The sequence below is a fragment of the Rhinichthys klamathensis genome, unplaced genomic scaffold (assembly GCF_029890125.1).
Source record: "Rhinichthys klamathensis goyatoka isolate OS25496 unplaced genomic scaffold, OSU_Roscu_1.1 h1tg000395l_1, whole genome shotgun sequence".
NCBI classification, from domain to species: Eukaryota; Metazoa; Chordata; class Actinopteri; order Cypriniformes; family Leuciscidae; genus Rhinichthys; species Rhinichthys klamathensis.
In genome coordinates, this window is record NW_026606897.1 from 2776029 (window position 1) to 2791987 (window position 15959).

At 35.8% G+C, this 15959-nt stretch overlaps 2 protein-coding genes across 2 annotated transcripts; both read left to right on the forward strand.

Moving 5' to 3' along the window:
- The first annotated feature begins 4547 nt into the window (after window positions 1-4547).
- hoxa13b (homeobox A13b) lies at window positions 4548-6779 on the forward strand. The gene is made up of 2 exons (XM_056234412.1): window positions 4548-5267; window positions 5949-6779. Exons 1-2 carry the CDS (start codon window positions 4643-4645, stop codon window positions 6188-6190), a joined length of 867 nt encoding a protein of 288 aa, XP_056090387.1. The 5' UTR covers window positions 4548-4642; the 3' UTR covers window positions 6191-6779.
- Window positions 6780-13003: 6224 nt separating this feature from the next.
- Window positions 13004-15340, forward strand: hoxa11b (homeobox A11b). The gene is made up of 2 exons (XM_056234457.1): window positions 13004-13959; window positions 14751-15340. The coding sequence occupies exons 1-2, from the start codon at window positions 13332-13334 to the stop codon at window positions 14981-14983; spliced, it is 861 nt and encodes a 286-aa protein (XP_056090432.1). The 5' UTR covers window positions 13004-13331; the 3' UTR covers window positions 14984-15340.
- The last annotated feature ends 619 nt before the right edge of the window (window positions 15341-15959 follow it).

Here is a 15959-nt window from a genome sequence, read left to right on the forward strand (position 1 = left end):
TTAACGATGCTTTTTTTTTTTTTGTTTACATGAAAGCATTTGTTTTCAGGAGGTTTTGTTTTCACTTAGGTAATGCTTTAAAAAAAAAAATCTGAAATGACCAATTACAATAATACATATTAGACATCCTTCAAAAGCTGTCACGCTATGTGGTGAATGACCGAGTTCTCAAAAACTCTCAAACCCTTAACAAATCGTCTGATTTAAATTTCTTTTTCATCTGGCAGAAATAAGTACAGTATGTTTAATGTCTTTTAAATAAGGCTTATTGTGTGGACCTTGACACGAGCTCCAGGTGTGGTCGAAATACGATATATGTAGCTACTACTAGGAGTTTGAGTAGGCCCTATTGGTATAATGTGAAGTTGTTAGGTTTAACTACTTGAAGAAAGCCCTCACTATCTTTATTTCTAGAACAGACAGGCTTCATAATTCGGAAAACAGAAACACAATATATATAGGCTAGCTAGACGTTTAGCTGAGAAGACCTGTGTGTTTACAAGATGGCTCGTTGCCTTTATATTTAGCCCATGGCTAAATATGGCATATTGTTATTATTTCACATATGGCTATTGTTATTATTTTACATATGGCTATTGTGTTGTTCCAACAAAAATAATTTTGCATGTAAATTGAATATTACCTTATTGGGACAAAAAAACATATAGCCTACTGTAGCAGTTTCCAATTTATTAAAAACGTTTTATTTATAATTAATAATATTTACGCATGTACACTATCATTTAATTGTATAGTCTGGACTGGAACTTAAAAGAGTAGGCTACAAATGAAAATATTTAGTCAACTATTTTCGCTGCTATGTCGTGCTATAACACACGTGTAACACACACACACACAAATAAAACTGTTTGGTTTCAGAGAAAGAGAATTATGCATGTGACGGATGTTTGGACTTTGAATCATGATGTGCCAATAAAACAATTTCTTCGACCCTATTTCATTAAAACATTAACTAATGTTATGCGATCTTTGCTTAGGGACAACATACAAAATAGATTATTAAAATATACATTTTCTTTTTTTATTCGTTGAGGTAACGTTTCATCGTTAAAGGTGGTTGGCGATATTTGATCAGAACTCACGGTAAAGGGAGCAATAATTCCACATTACTCTCAAAATAAACTGGACATCCGGTTAATTGCATCGAATTTGTGACGTTTATGAAAATAATAATTTAATTTAATTCCAATGCAACAATAACGTCAGAAAAAGATGTCCCTAATATGAAATCGGTTAAAGTAAATTAATAATTAAGATAATTAATAATCAATTACCTATATTAATAGCTTGCTCTGCATGTGTTTTATAGATGTGTAGGCTATCTGGCTATAGCTATTCAACAAAACCAATGCCGTTATTTCAATTTATAAAATACATTTTTGAACATTTCCAGTAGCTCATTTTAAAAGATTACGCGCACTGTCAAACCGCGTTGAACGAACATTTGATTGAAAAGTGATTTTTATTTTATTTTTATTAATTAAATAAGCTACCTGTTCCCAATATCAGTGTGTGTCTGAAATATGTACAGGTAACACCAGGTGAGATTTTAAGCCACTGTTCTAGTGTACAAAATAAGGACTGAAGGTTTCGTGCCTTTCAAATATTTACTTTTAATATAGGCTACAGCAGCCCCGACTCTGCCTATATTGGTTTTCATGAATGTTTGCAGAAGATGAATAAAAGTAGGCTATATACCTCGTTTAGAACCTGAAATTAACATTTTGTAAATTTGTCTAAAATAGGCTATAGTTCACTCAGTTTCAGTTCTTTGCTCATGTTTTTGAGAGGAAATTAGATCCAAGCCTCGTTGTTTAAATTGTTTAAAGACTTATTTCAGTCTATTCCAATTACACACATAGGCTAGAATGTTCTGCGATCCACATATTGATTTAAATTATCCCAAATCTTATACAATTGTCTACAGAATCTCACAAATACCAGTGCATCTATTTTTAATAAACATCATCTTAAGAACTTTGTGATTGTGTAGGCCTATAGCCTAAAACAATAGCATGCAAGAATTTAAATTATCCCAATCCTCTTCTTCTGCATCTCACTAATGCCAGTGGAGCATCTCTTTTTAATAAACATCATCTTAAATCCTTAATATGCTGTGTGATTGTGCAGCCTAAAATAGAATGCATACATTAGTCATCAGACCTTTACTGGCTGGGCTAGGACGAACAAACACGACAATTTTTTTTAAAGTTGATGAATAATGTAGCCCATTACCGGTTGTCTCAAACTTCGAGGTAGGCTAAATGTAGCTGTGCATTGAATCTTCTGGGTTTAGTCTGTGCACCAACAATTCTCACATCCGCCTGTTTGATGACTTTGTCTTTACACCGTTCAGCTATTGTGAGAGAGGGTCGGACAACGCTGAACGCTAATAGCTCAAGAAACCTTAAAAAGATCAAATAGGGACTTGGCGCCTAACATGCCCGTGTTTCCACGACACCAGCGAGCTTATTTCCTGTGTAGCTACTTTACTTTGCTTGTAGCGAGCTATACAAACGGCTGCCCCTCGGTAACTAAAAATGACCTGATTTTTTATTTTTATTTATCCTTCATCTGTGCATCTAACAAACAGCTATGCTGAATGCATAATAGTTATTTTAAATGTAGGCTACCTATATTGTTAAAAGAAATCACCATATCTATCGTAGGCTAATTGTAGCCTACTGCAGTATTCTTGAGGCTGATATATTATTCATGAAAGTGACAGTTTGTGAGCTATTGTAAGCGACTCAGTTTCTGAGATTAGGTGGAAAATATAGGCTATTTGTTAACTATTTAAAGGATCGTTCCAAAATCAAGGGGGTTTATTAATTCAATCGCAACAAGAAACTTACACATTTCTGTTTAAAAATGTATCATGTTTAAAATTAAAATTTTAGACTGTTTCGCATAGTCTAACTCACATAGTCGCTCACCGTGTGCTAATTTAAGAAGAAAAGTGATTTGAAAATAGACTTAAATAAATGAAATAAGACCGATAATGAATCCTATGGGATTTTTATATCATTTTTATTGAGGTAACAATATATAACATAACAGTAATTATAATAATAGTCTCCTACTATGATGATAACAGCGCTGTAAAAATAGTTTTAACATTGCTTTAACTCAAAATAAGTTTATAACTTTTTTTAAATAAATTATACAACTCATATTTTTAAAGTCAGTATAATGTAATTTAAGTGGAAATGACTTAAAACACCCAATTTGATTGTACTTACAAATTTAAGGCATCAAAAAAATTGTGTAATAATAACAACACTGTAAAAAAAATATATTATTAATAAGTTATGACAACATGTTTTTACATTGCTTTAACTCAATTTTTAACTTTTTTATGCTATAAGATCCAACTCATTTTAAGTCGATTTAATATCATATAAGTTGAAATGACAAACATCCATGTTGATTGTAGGCTACTTAAAAAATTAAGGCAGCAACTCTTTTTAAATTTCTTTTTTTCCCCTTTTTTTGTACAGTGAATAGCAATAATAGGCTATAATACGAAGACTGATTACCTCTCTTTACTCTTCTCGCTATTTAATTCCAGCAGTGCCAGACCTCTGTGCCAACAAATAACCAGAACTGTAATGGAAACATTGATCAAGAGACGCTAATGCTGAATCTGTGGCATCATAACACAAGCACTGTAATACCTGTGTGCTCCTGTTTACAATTTACCCGGAGATGGTCGTTTCCTGCCAGACGGTCTAGCCTTCAGTGACAACAAGGGCCCTGGCTAGACTGCAACTTTCAACTTGACCTTGGCCTCCAGCCGTGAGTAACTCATATGTAAACGAGGCTTGCCAAATTGTGGGCTGGATTTCTAGCCGTATAGAGTAATAAACTGGTGGTCATTTTCATAAAGTGTGATTTGTTATTTGACAATTTCATGGGCTCGAAATAGTCGATGGCATTACAGAGACGGTTCCCTGTAGCGGTGCAAAAAGGAAAGAAAGAAAATAGCCACTTTAAGACTTTTTTCTGTTCCTTGATTCATTTGCGTGATCAATATTTTTGGAAGACAAAATTAGACTGAAGAAATGATTGCTATTCTAAAATAATAATAATAATAGCCTAATAAACCAAAACAGTTGCAGGCATGTTACTACAAAATAGAGAGTGTTTCTGAAACGCACCAACTAAACGGTACGCTATCCGCGTTATCTTTTTCATTACTGTTAACTGTATTTTTATAGTAGCCCATATGAAAATGTGATATTTGCGAATTTGCAATAATCGTACTGTTAAAATAGTTATATATGAAGGTGCGTAAAATGCAGTGCCGTTGCGCAATGGAATGCCACTTGGTTTCCTCTTTAGGATAAAGCTTATCATCAGAATCTTTATAGGTATTTTTGACCAAATCCCTCCACTTTGTTTCAGTTCAGTGCAGTATGTTTGTCTTGCTAGATCGGCGTTATCTCCAGTTTAGACGTTTATCAGCCTCTTTGCATGTCACGTGCCTCCGCTCGTCCAATAATAGTTGGATCTTGACGCACACGGGACGCATGGGTATCTGTTACTCCACCGATCCACTGCTTCTCTTTCAGTCTTGGGGAATTCTAAAAGAGCTGCTAGGCTCCATGTAGGGCGTGCTATGACAGCGTCTTTACTCCTCCATTCCCGCTGGATTGACCCGGTGATGTTTCTCTATGACAACGGCTTGGATGATATGAGCAAAAACATGGAAGGATTTGTAGGAGGCAATTTTGCTGCAAATCAGTGCAGGAATCTTATTGCCCACCCGTCTTCTTTGGCCCCGAGCACATACTCGTCGAGTGAGGTGCCAGGGTCGGGCATGGGAGAACCTGTCAAACAATGCAGTCCGTGTTCGGCCGTGCAGAATTCTCCCAGTGCGTCTTTGCCCTATGGATATTTTGGCGGCAGCTACTACCCGTGTAGGATGCCCAAGTCCTGTCCGCAGCCCACCTCCTATGGGGAAAAATACATGGACACGTCTGTTTCTGGAGAGGAGTTCCCTTCTCGTGCTAAGGAATTTGCCTTCTACCAGGGTTACTCGTCTGGCCCTTACCAGCCTGTACCGAGTTATCTCGACGTGCCAGTCGTACCTGCCCTGAGCGGCCCTGCGGAACCGAGACACGAGTCTCTTCTGCCTGTTGAAACCTACCAGCCCTGGGCTATCACGAACGGGTGGAGTAGTCCGGTGTACTGCCCGAAAGACCAAAATCAGTCAACAACCTTATGGAAATCGTCTATCCAAGGTAAAAATGCTGCACTTCTGCTTTATCGTGAGAGGGGGGAAAAGTTGCTGCCTTCAAATTTTTTTTAAGTACAATCAACTTGGATGTTTAAGCCATTTCAAATTAATTACATTAAATTGACTTTAAAAATGAGTTGAATCTCGTATAACATAAAAAAGTTTACATTTGCTTAACTTATTTTGATGAGTTAACGCAATGTAATACTATATATTGTCATAACTTTTTGATCATACATTTTTTTACAGTGACCTACACTGTTAAAATGCTGGATTGTTTCAACCCATGTTTGGGTCAAATATGGACGAACCCAACCCCTGGGTTTAAAATGTTTATTAAAAAAATGTAAACCAACGGTAGGTTTGTCCATATTTGTAGGAAGAAGATTCTAATCAATTAAAACAGGAGCTTACTGGAAATTCTTCATCTAAAAAGTACAAATGCATGGTCTACAATTTGTATAGGTTATTCTCATCACTTTTCATGATTGCAATATTATACATTTTTTTTCATTTAGGCTATGTTTTTATTTTTATTTGTGCATGTTTTACTTGAGGCATTTTGGTTGCACTGCCTTGGAGACACATACCAATGTTTTTTTTTTATTATATGCTGTATTATGTGACACTTATACTGTTTTTGCAAGCAACCTCATTTTGGTTTTGATCTGATTCTGACCCCTAGATACTGTCTCAGGTACCGATGGAGCGTCAGTGCGTCGAGGGAGAAAGAAGCGGGTTCCCTACACCAAGGTTCAATTGAAGGAACTAGAACGAGAGTATGCCACAAATAAGTTCATCACTAAGGACAAACGAAGAAGGATATCTGCTCACACAAACCTGACCGAGCGACAAGTGACCATCTGGTTTCAAAACAGGAGGGTGAAAGAGAAGAAAGTGGTCAACAAGTACAAGGCCATCAGTTAAGCTTTGGGGGGGAAATGTAAAACTGAAATACCAAAGCGGTATAAATGGAAGGACCTTCAACATTATTTATTCTGAAATCCATTCCATCATCTGTTCCACGTCACGAGATTATGCGGAGATGCGCAGGAGGGAAAATAATGTGTAGCTTGCCAATACACTGACATTGTTTAAGCGAAGATACTGCTCAAGAACAATATACCCATATTCACCACTTGCTTTTTTATTTTCTTTTTAATCTATGTCTTTGACAGAAACACGTGGGAGGATTGTAAATTCAACTCAACACAGTGAACGAAAATCAGTGAAGTAAACAGACAAAACCATGGCAATTCGTGTATTTTTTATTTTTACACATCACGTTTCCATAAAAACAACTGAACCTTTCAGACTATGCATATGCATGCTACGCTAACTGTACACTAAATTTACCCAAAGACTGTTTCGAGCTTTTATTTTCTTTCTTTTTTACCCCATGCGCACATTTGTAAATAAAAAGTCGCTTTCATGCACCTGCGAAATATACAAATTCGCATGTGTTACTCCAGACACTATGCAAATAAAACTCCCCATTTTAAGTGATGTATTTCAATATTTGTATCTTTATAATTATTCCGAATGTCAACTTTTTTGCCAAAATGTTTAGCATAAACATAATAACATAGCCTATATCAAGAAGCCTATATCTAGGCTATTTATTTTGAATGTAGCTATTTATATAGCTAATTCAATTTCCAGAAAGTAATGAGCAAAATAGAAGAATCAGTTGCTAATAAGAATGAGTGAATAATGGCTGTAATATTGTTGTCTTTCCCCAAATCCCTGAGAAGTGTTTTTTCATATATACAGTATATATATATAATTGTTCTGCAATAACCCGTTTCCATGCGCGTAACAGTGCTGCCATCTAGTGGCACAAATATGCATTTGCCTTGACTTCCTGCAATTGGATCATTGTTCCTCATAAAAGTATTCGAGATCCGAAATCTACGAATACTGGGTTTATGTGTTTGAGTTAATAGTTAGCAAAGCACCAAAAAGTTATAATACAATTTTTTTCCGTATTTTCAGTCATCTGACTCTACACACTTAAGAAAAGGTTCTACAGAATTCTATAGATTCTGTCAGGCGCTTCATATAGGCTATACCCTTTTAGTGGTTCCCATCATGGTATATTTTAGTGGATTTAATTTTAATTAATTAATTTAGTTTTAATGACATTTTATAAATTAAACAGCTCGTAAACATAATTTTTTTATCACTAGAAAAAAAATCGAAATAACCTGTTAAACATTAAAGTATTATGCAATCATTTAAGACATTTCTCCTTATATATAGAACCTTTATGGTGGGAGCGCTCTTTAAAATTTAGTCAAGAACCGGGTTCTACAGAAAACCTATGAACAATTTTTTTTTTAAAGACTTGAAGATCAGTGACTCGGATTCCAAAAACAGGTAAAGTTGGGGTAATATCACTGTGTGTGTGTGTGTGTGTGTGTGTGTGTGTGAGTGTTTTTTTCTTATACCATGCAAATTAAGCTATACTTTAATCTGAATAACATTGTCAAAAATAAAAATCTGAAGGAGAAAGAAGTGAGTGAAAGGCAGAAGACAGAGTATGCCTGATATTGGTGGTAGCCTATAGCTATAATCTTTTTCACACAATGCTCAATTTAGCCAAATACAGCTAAAAAAAAAAAAAGACTCCCAATTTAGCCTTTGGAGTCACTCTGAGGTAGGCATATTGTTTTCCACAACAAAATTACAAAATAAGGTTTTAACTGAGTAGCTACTTCTAGAATTCCAACAAACAAATATTTATACATACAATGTTAGCCTATATAGACATCATTTTAAAACAAACCAAAAAAGAACAAGCAAATAAATAAATAGATACGTAAATAATAAATACCAACAAAAAGTTCCGTTGAAATCAGCTTCCAGAGAAAACGGAATTAGGCCTACACCTAAAATAAATAAAATAGAAAATAGGCCTAAATAAACACACGTACAATTTCCAATCAAATGTGTGAACTGAATAAAATTATTAGTGACATAACATTTCCCGTTTCAAATGTATTCATTTCTGACAGTCTTTTCAAATAATTTTAACTTCAAATAACTATTAGACATAGGCTAAGATTACTTGCCCAACAAATGCATTTTCAAATACAAACTCTCGTTGTACATATGGCAATTGCTCAAGTTAAATGCAAACCAAAACCACCAAGACATCAATAAGAATAAAATACAAACACACACACCAGAAATTAAATGCAATAATAAATAATCCAGTTTATTTTTGTGTACTGGGCTTTTTATCTTTGCATTTTCGAAATTAATTAAGTCACATCGTGCAACAATGTTTCACCGCCAACGTTTTTAATGGAAAACGGTATAGCAGCAGTTCATTTCTGCACAACTTTTTCAAATATTATTATTTAAAGAATAGGAAATAGTTTTACTACCATCCACTTATTTGTGATTGTTACAGAGCTGATACAATTGCATTTCAAATAAGCTGATACATTGTTAATATGTTTCATTAACAATTGATCATTGATTCTATTCTATAAATGCATAAAATAACAACACCTCTAGATTCGTTATGCAATTTTGTCGTTATGGCACAAGTAATTCGTAGCCTATATCACTGTATGAAGGCTTCTGAATAGTCACAAATAAATGATCAGGATCTATTTGTGGGATCTGAAGGCAGCCTATGAGCGGCGGTCTGGAAAAACGTCTGAGCAGACGGAAAATGTGGAGAGAAGTAAGCCTACATATGGACGGGATTTACAATTTGCGTTTCAGTGTATCAAAGGGCATTTCAATTTGGACTGTGCTGCCACCCAAAGGCACTAAAAGAAATGTAATTTCAGTAAACCAGTAGTTCTCAAAATTGGGGATGGTCTGTGTAAATTGAATTCAGATGCTGTTGTCTGAGTTTATAACATTGCTATAGATATTATAAACTTCAGCTTATCGAAAGAAAATGGCTAGTGTTTATATAGGCCTATTTGGATATGAATGCTATATTCGTTTTACAAATATAGGATAATGTATAAGATGATGCCAGAACACACACGTTAAGATGCATGTCTCATTACTTTACTGAAATAACAAGCAACAACGACAACAAAGCTCTTCCATTTCTCATGCAAAACATTTCAACATTAGGTGCTTGTCTAATAGGCTAATTTCTGCAGGCCTATAGGCTATAAAAATAGCCTAAATATAATGTTTACAAATAATTTTTTATTTATTAATTATTATCAATTAATTATTCAGAAAAACACCTCATACATACATACGTCTGACTTATAGGCATAAGCAATTGGTGCACACAAAATTATAAATTGTAATTCAGCTTTGAAAGTTACATAATTTGTGCACTTTTCTTTACAGACGCAACATTTTAGTTTTTTAACTAAAATGATGATGACGAACAAAGCGTTTACTAAACTAAAATATTTTATAAAATTTGTTTTACTAAACTATAAATTATAACATTAATTTATGAAACGCGCCTTTTCCCTAATTTATATTTAGATAGGTTTCAATAACATAAATTAGACGAAAGTGTGCTATTTTAATACTTTTTTAAAGCGTTTTATCGCATTTTCCTCCCAGTGAAGGGCGCATTAAGGCCGTTCATATCAACATATTTTTCAGCCACAGTTTTATTTCACTTGTTTGGTTTCTATGCAGGTCTGCACTTCTGATAAATGTGGTCCCCTGTAAAACTGTTTTGTTTTCCCAGGTCAGCGTGACATCAACGTCGACACTCACCAAACTTTACCGAGCAAGTGCAAGGCAAAGGTTGGGTTTAGGTTCACTCGTTACCAACCTTCTTCAGCCAATGTGTCGGGAATCAGAAAACAAAAGCAGGGGGGTATTATTTTCTATAATTCACACAAATCGTAAGTGGTTACAGAGTAAAAACGTATAAAGACATAGGGCATTAGCCTATACATTTTCAAGCCTTTATCTTACGTCATTCCCATGTAAATATTAAAAGTGGGCCCTCAACTGCACTGCGACAAAACATGCAGGGAAAAGACGATCAAACCCGGTAAATGCACCAAAGCGGAAGGACACCCCGACAGTAAAATCTCATTTTCACATCAAAATGACATTGTCGTTTCTTTTTTTAATCTTAATCACAAATTGTGCAAGATTATATTCGTCGAATGCATTCTTTTTTAAATATAGACTCTTGCTACAAACTATTTTGTTATATAATGGCAGGTTTATAACTATATGGCATTAAATTAATTTAAAGTGCCATTTCTATTTATAATCTTCGCATTCTCAAATTGTCTAGACGTCATTAAACACAAGAACATAATTTAATTATTCCAACTTAAAGAGCTTTGTATGGCCAAATCTAAATTTCTTTAAACGCATTGAATTGAAATTAGTGTTGTGAAATTCACTGCATTTGCCAAATAGGATTTTGCGCGAGCTTTACCGCGCTTTTACACGACATTGAACTATTTACAATTTCAGAGGAGACTTGGGTTGTTAAAAAATCCAAAACCCACAACTTTTCAAAGTGGATTGAGTCGAACACAGAACAAATTTATTTGTTCTGAGTAGAAGTGATGACAAATTGGCTTGGACTGTACCAATTACTGTGCCTCTCAAGAAAGAAGTGCTAACTTGATCCAGTGCGAAAAGTTAAGTTTATCGGTAATTTGCCTAATTCCTTCCCTAATTCGGGTGAGTCAAAAACAATGCTGAATACAATGCCAAAGTTCCGTGCAATACAATCAAGCATATAGCCTACTCGTGGAAACCCTCAAACCTCATCCGGGGCGCTGTTTGGGCTATTTGTAAACTACCACTTACTATGTGGAAGTGACCATCACCCTTGAGGTCTTGCTCACAAACTCTCAAAAAAGCCAAAACGCAATGTAAAGATTAAATCATTTATTTGTGGAGTCATATGGAGCCAGGCGTGGGCCTAGTCAACAACGCTACACTGAATTAACTAGGCCTAGGCCTACATCTATTTTAACTCTATAAATAGCCTAGCTAGATTATAATTACTAACCGAAACATGCATGATCACCTTATGAACACGTGCATTTGATCTTGTGGATTTAAGCCTGGAAGAAGCTAAAAACAGGACTCTCACCCGATACAACGCACGGGGCCGTTGTCTCCCTTTAATATGCTACTGTTACCCGTGACTTCAGGTCTCATTGAAGTTCACGAATTCCAAGTAGGTGGCGTCTCATGATCACTCTCCGACGGCCATGGCTTGTCTGAGCTGACAATGGCTGGAGGAAGATACCAAAAGCACCATAAAACCACGTCTGTCTTGGACTGGTTTTAGTTTTTGTTGCCTCCCAGCACAAGATTCGGCTACTCATTAAAAGCTATATTACCAACGAAATCAGCGTGGACAATATGGGAAAATGCGAACCATTCTAATCTCACAAAGAGCGCATTTTCGTTGTTGACCACATGCACTCGCTTTACATGCTTCTCTTTTTATTTTATTTGTTCATAAATGTATGTATTTTGAGATTTTCGGATATTGTTCATGGTTTAATCCAAAGTAATTCTAGGGGGCCTTAAGCTAAAACTTAATGGGCCTCAACCGTGGTTTCAAGCCGCTTCACTGCATGACTCTAGTGCCCAACCCGGGCAAATTCTGCCTTTGTCTTGCCTTATACACAGACTATAGGCTACCTTAAAAGATTTTTTTGGCAAGCGTAAAACGCTTCATGAATTCTGCACAGGAGAACGCAAATGTACCCTTATTGTAAATTGTGTTTTTGAATAAATAGGCTACTGTGGGTATGTGAAAAAAATGATTAAATAAAGAGGCAAAAAACAAACAAACATATAGCTAATTTATGTATAGGTTTGAACCAAATGGCGCTCAAAACAAGTCTTGTACTTGTACAAGAACGTGTACTACTCATATTATGTAATTAATTAAATAGCCAGATTCTGCAGTCAAAATTAAAACTCATATTATTAAAACTAAAACAATCTAAATTAATTGCAATTGTATGTAGCACTCTTAAAAATAAAGGTATCTTAAAGGTATCTTAAAAATAAGGTTTTTTATTGGCATTGATTGTTCCATGAAGAACCTTTAACATCTATGTAATCTTTCCAGTCCACAAAAGGTATAGTGGAAAAAGGCTCTTTGTATTTTTAGAATGTTCTTCACACTAAAAAAAAAAACGTTTTTTTAAGACCTGTTTACTGAAAAGTTCTTTGGGGAACCAAAAATGGTTCTTTTATTGAATCTCTGCGAAAACCCCTTCTGGAACCTTTATTTCGAACAGTCTGATTATAAATAATACTAGCTCATCATCATGCTCATGCAAAGGCACCTTTTGTAAAAAAAAACTCCCTTGTATTGCTTCAACATCATCTAAATGTCCAAATATAGTAAAACCTCAGAAGGGCTTCAAATGAGTAAAAGCGTAATGTATTCTTGCGCGAATTGGTCGAAGGATATTAATTGTTCTGAACTGACTATTGTGAAATAAATGCAAATATATGAAACACATAACGTAATTCTGTTTTATTTCCCCCACACAGCCTTACCATTATGTTCGATTTAGTTTATTACATGCAACTCTCAATTAACAAGAACCTCACTTGCGAATTCAAATTGTACACATCGCTGCGAAATATCCTTTTTGTTCCTTCCTGGCATCTTAATTTTTAAGAGCCAATACAGCGAGAGAGAGAATTACAGCGAAATTATGTCTGAGACTTAATAGAACAAATCCATAAACATGAGAAGCCATGGTAATGTTTAGTAAGGCGCGTTGGCTTTAAGCATGCGGATGGGTTTCTCCAGCAATCCAAAGTGTCAACATAACCAACTGTGGTCCACTGCATGCACACGTTCATCAATGAAAGAATCGCTCACTCCACGACTTGAACATCTGCACATGTTGGCATACAATATTCAAAGAGGTACATGTCAATTTCTGCCCTTGGTCACATGACTGGCGCTCTCTGGAATGGATGGAGATGGATCTCCACGTCAGCTCACGTCTCAAAAAATTTCTGCTCGGCGGATCTGCTTCAAAGCCAGTGAAGCTGAAGCACTTCTGTACGACGATGCGAGGCAGTACTATGGTTGTGGCGTGCCCAACCAAGTGTCATGATGGATTTTGATGAGCGGGTACCCGTTGGGTCTAACATGTATTTGCCCGGCTGTACTTATTACGTGTCTGGGACGGAATTTTCCAGCCTTCCTCCTTTTCTGCCCCAGACCCCGTCTTCATGCCCCATGACATACTCATACTCCACGTCCAGTTTGCCACAAGTTCAGAGCGTTAGAGAAGTGTCTTTCAGGGACTATGCCATTGACACGTCCAGTAAGTGGCACTCCAGGGGCAATCTGCCACATTGCTACGCGACCGAGGACATGGTGCACAGGGACTGCCTGTCCAATCCTGGAACTCTGGGGGACATGCTATCGAAAAATAACTCGGTTCTTTACCACTCCAACACGAGCCATTCGGCCAACGTGTATCATGGCAGCGTGGGGAGGAACGGAGTGCTTCCCCAAGCGTTTGACCAGTTTTTCGAGACAGCGTACGGGAACGTGGAAAACCAGCCGAGCGAGCATCCGGTGGACAGAGCGACCGGGAAGGCGCCTCCTCCGCCCGCGGACTCAGGCAGCGACAGTTGCCGGGGAACAGAGGAGGCAGAGCGGTGTGAAGAAACCAGCAGCCCGGAGCCATCTTCCGGTAACAACGAAGAGAAATTCAGCGGCAGCAGCGGCAGTACGTATTCAAGCAGTTGCGCGAGAAAGTTTCTGATGTAACGTGCTGTTGTTAAAGGTTTTATATGCTGTTTTATAAGCATATAAGGTTTACAGAGGGCCCTGTATATTTACCCTAACAAAACTTTGTTATAAACGCGAGATCACGTGCTCGAAATTGAAATTGGCCGTGAATGATAGGCCATTTCCTTTCGAGTCTTCGAAAACATGCTTTCAAGACTTCATTACAGTCGGGCTATTTGTTAATGCAGCGTTATTTAAGAGATCATAGATATCCTGTGCTTATTTATCGCCTCTGACTGCACGTTGCACGTCAGGGAATTTAAAGAGCATTTTTGTTTGGTATTGTTCTGACTTGAGTTCCTGTTAAATATTAAAAGGCAAATCTTATCAGTTTTCTAATGTGGTTATTTTTTATTATTATTATTTTTTTTACTTTTGTGGTGAATGAAAAGAAGTGAAATGTTAAGCCTCCATTATAATCAAATGAGCCTTCACGAGTGTGTATAGTTGTAGAACTCGATTTTTCATTAAAATAGCAATTTAAGGGCTGAATGTAGACTATAATGTGTTATTACTGATTTAGGGGCCTATCGTTTAATTATTACAGTCAGATTTAGATAACCGCAACAGTTTTTTTTGTGGGGGGAACGGCAGTTGGGTGTATAGCCTATTAATAAGCTATTCAGTTGTCTCTTTTGTAAGCATTTATTTAAATTGTATATTATTTCTATGCAATTATTTAAATTTAAAGGTCAAAGGCATTGACTGTCTTTCTTCTTTATATTGCAGATGGACAGAAGACACGGAAAAAAAGGTGTCCTTACACGAAATATCAGATCAGAGAGCTGGAGAGAGAATTTTTCTTCAGTGTTTACATCAACAAAGAAAAAAGGCTACAGCTTTCCAGAATGCTCAACCTCACCGACCGTCAGGTCAAAATATGGTTTCAAAACAGAAGAATGAAAGAGAAAAAACTAAACAGAGACCGTTTGCAGTATTACACCACGAACCCTTTGCTTTAGATCGGAATCATTTATAGGGCGAGATGGTTAATTTCAAGTTCGTGGATGAACATTCCGGCTCCCAGAGGAGATGCGAGCTTTATTCCTCTGAAAGACTTTTTCATCCATAAACATTCATTTATATTATCTGTAATCTTTTCCGTTTGAATTTAAAACTATTATTATGATGTTTCATTTTATTCAGTTAAGTGACTATTCAGTTTACAGGGATTTTGTTTTTGATATTATTATTATTATTATCTTACCAAGATCTGTAGTTTTTACATATGTGTCATATAGCAGTATAAGTATATGCTTGAAATTTGTTTATATGGAAAAAAATGTTTGGGAGGGCAAGATACTAGTGGACATGAAGGTGATTTCAATCTGTTAAATAGGTAACACTTTACAATAAGGTCTCATTTGTTAACATTACTTAATGCATTAACTAACACGAATTAACGATGAACAATACATTTGTTACAATACATTTGTTATTTATTAATCTTTGCTAATTATAAAAAATACAGTCGTTCCTTGTTTGTTCATGTTAGTTCACATTGCATTAAGAAAAACATTTGATTTTAATAATGTAGGCTATTAGTAAATGCTGATATCAACATTAACAAAGATTAATAAATGCTGTAGAAGTGCAGTATTCTTAGTTCATGTAAACTAGTGAAACCTTATTATAAAGTGTTACCGTTAAATACTGTTCCTTGTGTTTTATAGGCCTACATTATTAGAAAAAAAAAACTTTCTCATTGAATGACGCATATTTCATGAGCTTATTGTGATCTAAATGCATCATGAGCTCTATATTCTCTTATAGCCTACTTGAATTGTGTGAACTTAAAGTGTATATTTGATATTACTCGTCTTACTGCGCATTCTCCAGTAAAATCGAGCCACTTAACACTTGTGTTCAAAATTGTCCAAAAAAAAAGAGGCAAAATTCTTATTTATTTTTCAACAGACATTAGGCATTAAGGCTAAA